This window comes from Lepisosteus oculatus, chromosome 4 (assembly GCF_040954835.1).
Source record: "Lepisosteus oculatus isolate fLepOcu1 chromosome 4, fLepOcu1.hap2, whole genome shotgun sequence".
NCBI classification, from domain to species: domain Eukaryota; kingdom Metazoa; phylum Chordata; class Actinopteri; order Semionotiformes; family Lepisosteidae; genus Lepisosteus; species Lepisosteus oculatus.
The window spans coordinates 42,019,345-42,026,582 of record NC_090699.1 but is presented as its reverse complement, the minus strand read 5'-3'; the positions used below and the strand labels follow the sequence as shown (position 1 = coordinate 42,026,582).

General features: G+C 37.3%; 1 protein-coding gene across 1 annotated transcript in view; it reads left to right on the top strand.

Moving 5' to 3' along the window:
• The first annotated feature begins 3,570 nt into the window (after positions 1 to 3,570).
• The window catches only part of ablim1b (actin binding LIM protein 1b), a 165,298-nt gene continuing 161,630 nt past the window's right edge, over positions 3,571 to 7,238 (top strand). The window contains exon 1 of the mRNA XM_069189236.1: positions 3,571 to 3,788. Within this exon, the coding sequence (XP_069045337.1) occupies positions 3,776 to 3,788 (13 nt within the window). The 5' untranslated portion in view covers positions 3,571 to 3,775. The remainder of the gene's footprint in view (positions 3,789 to 7,238) is intronic.

Here is a 7,238-nt window from a genome sequence, read left to right as displayed (position 1 = left end):
CTTGTACCTCCAGCAACCTTATTTACTGTATCTCTTGCAGTAAATGCCCAGCCATCTACATTGGAGAAACAGGAAGGAGACTTGGAGACAGCTTCAGAGAACACGTCAGGGCTGTGAAGATTAAAGATCTCTCCAAGCCCATTGTTTCTCATTTCACCTCTGACGGCCACGACCACTCTAATCTCTCCGTCTGTGTTCCCAAAGACGGTTTTCCGAACTCATACATCAGAAAGACCACTGAAACTAAAATTATTCTGCAGCTAGGATCACACATTCTCCCTTCCCTTAACAACAGATTACTGTTCTTTTAAATTTTCTCCATTCATTGGAAGTTTCATTTCACACCTTTCTGCACCCATTCTGACTTCACACCTCTTGACTGGCCTCTCTTTCTGTCCCCTGCTCCCGCCTCTCACTCCTCCTCCCTCCCAACCTTTGTTCTCCCGCTACATCACCTTTGCCTACTGCCCTGTCTCCCTCACACCTGAAGTAGGCTCCACGGCCGAAACGTTGTGTTCTCTTTCTTCTTTTTTTCAGCATGGAATAAACCTATTACTTGTTCCTTTGCATAATAATAATAATATGCTTTGTTTATATAACACCTTTAATAGTAAGTTCTCCTAGTGCTTTACAGAAAGAGAAAAAAGGTTAAAAAGGAGAAGACAAAGTTAGGACAATTAAAAACAAGGGTTTTGAAAGTGCTCAGGGAAGGTGACTCCCTTTGGGATAGAATTCCAGAAGCCCAAGGCATCACAGGATAAACAGGAGACTGAAGGTCACGAGGTGGCAAATAGGAAGATAGTAAGTCAGATGCTGTAGGTGCTGTGGTGCAAAGTCATGAAGAGCCTTATGGATGAGCGTAACGATTTTGAAGTCAGTATGAAAACTGATAGGAAGCCATGGAAGACATGAATTACAGTATCTTAAATAATCACTTGCATGCAACCTGGTCAGGATTCAGGCTGCTGAATTCTGGACATACTGGAGTTTGTTCAGTATGGATTTAGCTACCCCAGTAATTAGGGTGTTGCATTAATCAATTCTTGAGAGTTTTAGTATAGTTAAGCTTTCAGTTACTTCCTGAATCTGAATGCTTAGCTGAATGCATATGTTAACTGGAACCATTACTTTTTTATTATTATTTTTTTTTAAAGTGAGGTTTTATAGGGAAATCATATCCCTCACTAACTACAGATCTGTTCTTAGTTGGAATGAAGACCCATTAAATCAATATTTATTTAATTTATTTCAAGAGCTCAGGTAGGGAGGCATGGTGGCACAGTGGTTAGCATTGTGTCCTTGCAGTACAGAACCCTGGGTCCAGGTTTGGACATGGGGTGCTATCCATGTCAGAATATCCTTTGATAGACTGAGGTCCCATCCAGGGTGTACCCTACTTTGCGCCTGTTGTTTGCCATGATAGACTCTGGCTCCCCTGTGACCCTGAATTGTAAGCAGCAGTTAGGAAATGAATGGATGGAAAAGCTCATATAGCACGAAATTTAAAAAGACTTTTCAGTTCATCAGGACCAGGACTGAGATTCACTATTAAAAGGAACACTAAAACTTCCGAAAGACCTGAGAATGGTTCAAGAGTTTGAATTAAGCATATTATTAGAATAGACAAGAATCCACTAACATAACTGAAAGCTGAACTGGATCCATGCTATTTAACTGCAAGGTCTTGGGAACTGGACAGGATCACCTGCTATAAATCTGTAAAGACCACTCCCAGTAATCTACATTCCAGCAGATTTTCAGTTGTTAAAGACCTGAAAAAAAAAACCTCACACACAGTAAATGTATTAAATAATTTAATAAACGGGGAAAACAGATGAGGTGTAAACTGGACACCCATGTGGGTCTTCAAAACCAGCAAATCAGGAATCACTCACAGTGCTATGTTATGCTGATAATTTAGACTGAGGTCATCCAACCTTAGTTCTGCATATGTGGTGTGTCTGCAGATTGTCATCCCAACTCAGAGGTTAATGATCCAAATCAGGTTGCGATTGGTTTAATTGGAGCAATTCAGTTCAGGGACTGCTCCTTCAAAATCCAAACACACCAGCCTTCCATGTCTAAAATTAGGCCACTATGATATTTGTACAGCCTGAGTTTGACCACTGATAGACATTTGCACATTTATTCTGGTGGGTAGTTGTGTCAGCATGCGTAGACTGCAAAGGAACAAGTAATAGGTTTATTCCATGCTGAAAAAAGAAGGAAGAAAACACAACGTTTTGCCTGTGGAGCCTTCTTCAGGTGTGAGGGAAAGGATAATCTGTTTTTTGAGGGAGAAAATGGTAGAAAGCATTAGTTTCCTAGAAAATGGCTTTCAGGTAAGATAATAACGGAGCTCTGGTAGTTTAACTAGAGATTTATCTATAGATTGTGAGAACTGGATCCATGTTGTTCACAAACAACTCGAAGATAGAAAGTAAAGCTTCGAATTAAATTAAACACCTGAGACTAAGGGTCCCTTGACGATTCCTTCTACATAGTTCCAAACCAGAGAATTAAGTGAACTTACTAAGGAGTGATTCTTTTTTTAATTTCCGTTATTTGATCCAATTCCATAAACTGTAGCTGAAGCAAGTTTTTAAAGATTATAATCCAGAATTTTAACTCTAGCACCACGGATTTAAAAATGTGAATGCTTTTTAAAAATTATGATTACTAAGCCCCCATTTCTGTATTTGCATTTGCATTATGACATATTTCCCCATATTTTATCGCCGGCTTCAGACGATGCGTTTACCCTCTTTCCTCACTGCTTCTGCATCTTATTAGCTTATTTTCATGTTTGCCTCTGCCGGTCTGTCTTGGTTTCATCCACATTTTGATTTTCTTACAGCCTGTATTACAAATCGTTAAACGTTAATAGAATGCTTTACGTTTGTTTGTTAAATCGTATGTACTGTATATATAAAGTGGTCCAAGAGATGCTATACACAGATTTAACATGGGTATATTTTAGTTAGAGTAGTAGGATACTTACAAATTTGTGTGTAATTGTATGTTTTGGTAATTTGAAATAAATCGTGCTTACAAGCCTTCTGAATTGTGACTGATGCCGTTCACCTGAGCACTCGGAGGAAAAAGACCTTTCTGGATCCGCAGTGCGATCCTTGATTTGAGTTGTCGGTGATACTGCTAAATGAGCTATGTAATGCGATGCACTGTTGAAAGATTCTTATTCTCTGCAACTGTCCCATATCTTCTGATTATTTATTTTTTTTAAAGCAGGAGCCATAATGTTTTTAGTTTATTTATCATGTTTCAATAAGCCCTTAGACTAAACCCTGCCACCAAGGTGAAACTGCCACGTTTATAGAAACTAATTAATAGATCTAGAAGTACAGTATAGCCCCACACCTTATTTTAAGTAACTGTATTTAAACACATTCCACAGACATAACAGACTACAAAATATAAATTGTTCGTAACATTTTCATTATTTACTATGCAGATTAATTTAATACAAAGCAGCCTGACGTTTGTAGGCACCCAGGACACGCCCAGTACTGTGCAGCCTATTTCTGTATTGGCTGCATTTTTCCCCTAGTGTTATTATTGTACATGGACCTTTTGGCTGTGTCCGTTCTTTCCATTCATTGCCGAGCAATAACCGTAAAGTTGTCTTTCATTACTGATCTGCTAAGCTATCGAGAGAGCCATCTGGATTCGGAAACGTTTGATTTATAAGGGCATCATTTTGTTTTGCTTCGCATAGACATAAGGAAAAAGAAAATAGACCGTTCTTCTGCCAGACATGTCTACGAGAGGTGAGTATTGGGCTCTAGTTATATGCTGTGCTGCAGTATGTTGTGTCTTGTAGTGCAAACAAACCGCGTTTGTCCACAACAGCTAGTAGACCACCTATTTATACCCTTATATAAGGGTCGGCTTACGTTGCCCAGATGGTCCAGGTTAGGGTATCAGTTGAATTAACTTGTATATGTTTTGTCCATAGGAATTATGGCGTCTTAATACCTGTCATCTTTTATGTTGTATTGTTTCTCACATATTCCTTTAAAATGGATCTGCTACACTGCTTTTTTAACCATTTACACTACAGTACAGATTTTGGACACCTTTTTGCTGGATCGTTTCGTGAATGCTTAGTTTTTCCCTGTAGCCTCATTTACAGAAGACTCGTTTTCTCTATTCAAAGACAACCTTTAGCGACTGCGAAAACCCACAGAAATATTAGATAATTTTGGTTTTGTTTCTGAATGATGCTTTTTTGAATATGATGTGTGCAATACTTGATATACAGTATACGTTATGATATCGTTATAATATATTGAGTTATTAATGGTTTAATTTAAGGTTTACTATCTGCAGTAGAGTCTGGTCAGTAAGACTCGGAAATATTTCATTCACTACACCGTATACCATTTATCTCCAGTTCCTGCTGCATCGCTTTATCTCATTGAGGTTGTTTGGCTGTAAGTAGCATGCTTTGGGGTATCACTTAAATCGCGGTTTGAGAACCAATTGAAATCGATTGCTTGTTGTTTTGAATGTTTTTCATCACCGATCTATAAGTTACGCAACTGCATTTTTACACTATTTGACAGTAAATTATGACGTTTTGTTATTAAAATAAACTGAGATCCTGACAAGTAAAGGAAAGCTGCTGTCGGCGGTTAATGAATATTTCTCTTTAGACTTTGCCATGCACCAGCTGAAATATTGACAAAAGCAACAATCCGGAGTTTCGTTTTTATGCTACTGAGTATGCTATTATTGTCTTTTGCAGTATAATGGTCACAAAATTTCCCCAAGGGTGCAGTTAAAGCAAATGAATGGAAAAACAACTACTGTAGTGTGACGGATTGCAGCTACTTTATTGACCCTTCGAAATTTGAAGGTTAAAACGCATTGCTTTGCGTTTAGTAGACATGACTCTTGGCATAACGTTTCTTAAGCAAAAATACTTTTGCTCCTTGAACATATAAAGAGCGAGTTGTTTGGTAAACAAGCGATTGGAGAGACAAGTGCATGATCGTGTAACGGGTCTAAAAAGTCACATTGAACTGTGTATTCAATACTTATTGCGTTATTGAATTATCCTGCTGTAATGGCCATAGAAACTGAAAACTCGGTTGCTATTCATTCCGACTTTTTAACGAAATGTTACATTGTGTTAGTGATAAAATCACTAACTGAAACTTGAAAACGTATCCGGCAAAACAACAACAACAACAACAACAACAACAACAACAACAACAACAACAACAACAACAACAACAACAACAACAACAACAACAACAACAACAACAACAACAACAACCAATATAGGGAGATTGAACCTTAAACCTTCTTGCTTTGCTGGCACAGAGCGAGTCAGACACCGTCTTGATCCTAGGTATGCCTAAACCTGGTAATTTTAATTTTGCGAAAACGTGTAGACTATAATCGCTTGTCTCCAATGCTTACGTCTGGCAGACTCCATTTATTATTAATGTGCTACACTGTAGTTCCTGTTTAAACCACAGTGATAAGGCGAACAGCCCAAGGTTACAAAGTGTATTTTTGTAAAAATGTTAGTACTAAATGTTCCATTTTAGCCCACTAAAATGATTCTTCTGAGTTTGGTTACTTGATGCACTTTCTCAGCAGTGCTACCTACAGTATTAATCATACAGCCTCAGTGGCTGGAATAGGTGACACATTTTCTTTGTTGCCAGGACCCACACAGGACACCATAAATCAATGAACTAGTCAGGCAAGTATGAGAAGTCCTATCTTTCCTGTGCTTACTGAAACGTACTATAAATAAGTGCAATGTTTGTACATTTAAATATAGGTTATGACATGAGGGTTTGTCCTGGTTGTTTTGTATTCTTATTTGAAATTTCAGTAATTCACCTTTATGATTTACTTTTGATTTATTCTCATTATTTGTGTGGATGATCACAGCATTAATAAAACAGCCTAGTGCCAAAAGACTCCAAAAAGCTTTTGTGGCATTTTAGACCCATAAATGGATATCAAACATCCATAGTGACCAGAGGAAATGCATTTTTTCCAAGACTGTCAGATTAGGCACCTTCTTTTGTACATTAAGAGGATTAGAGAACAGTGAAGTTGGACTAGGATTTGGAGAAGGCTGTTTTTAAAAGTCACCATGGTAAATTTTGCAAGGTAATTTGACTTATTTTGGTTGGGCTTAGATCTATATTTTTAAACTTCTCTCTTGCACTGAACTTTTATATGGCTTTGGTCATTCTCTATGCTTTTGTGCTTTGCCAGACTGTGGTGACAGAAGGTACATTTTTGTATACTGGTGCTTCACAGTGCTAACTCTATTTTTTAAAACATTTTGGCACACCTCTTGTGGTGCTGTTTTTAAAAGTGTTTCCACTTTTTCCCATGGTTTTAGACCTTTTTGTTTTAAGGTAATGTGCTTTGCCTTTGTAGCAAACAATCAGGGTTAGAATTGCTTAGTAAGATCAAATTGTACTTTGCAGATTTACCGTGGTAAACCTTGTCAAGTGTAGGTACAGTATGGCTTTTAGATGACATTGGATAGTGCTTAAGGCACCTGACCTGCTGTACAGAATTTCTGTTTTGTCGCAAGATGAGCATCTTCCCTTTGGTTGCATTTAGGATGGTGGTGAAGTTCATCTGAGTATCACTATTGAGATATCCTGGCTATAACTCTGAATACCTGGAATTACATTTGTGATTGTTTTTTGTATACCAGGGTTTTTAATTTCTTCTTGCTAAGAAAATCTGAGACTTTATTAACAAATTAACTCAGTTACTGTTTGGAATACCTGAAACATTGTTTTGGCAAAGATGGCAATAACGATGAAGTTAATTACACTTAATAAGTTTAAGAGGGTATCCTTTTAAAATATACTGTATGTCAACATAAGATTAATTATACTCTAGTGCAGATAGTAGTATTTAGTTCTATTGTGTAGACTTAATTGTGTAAATACATGAAAGCTAATTTATTGACTTTTTTAATTTAAGCACAGCTAAATATTCTTAGCATTAATAAACTAGGGATACGGTGAATGGAAAATATGAGCATTATACTGTATAATCAATCAATTATCCAATATAAGCAAGGTATCAACTGGGATAGTTCCAATCCTAGTGTTAATTTTCTTGATACACATTAACCATATAGATTTAATGATTGTTTTAAATGGTTGTCAAGTTCTGAAAAGTTGAAACAAGTTCAGCCTGAAACGCAGAGTGTGAGAAAATAGATA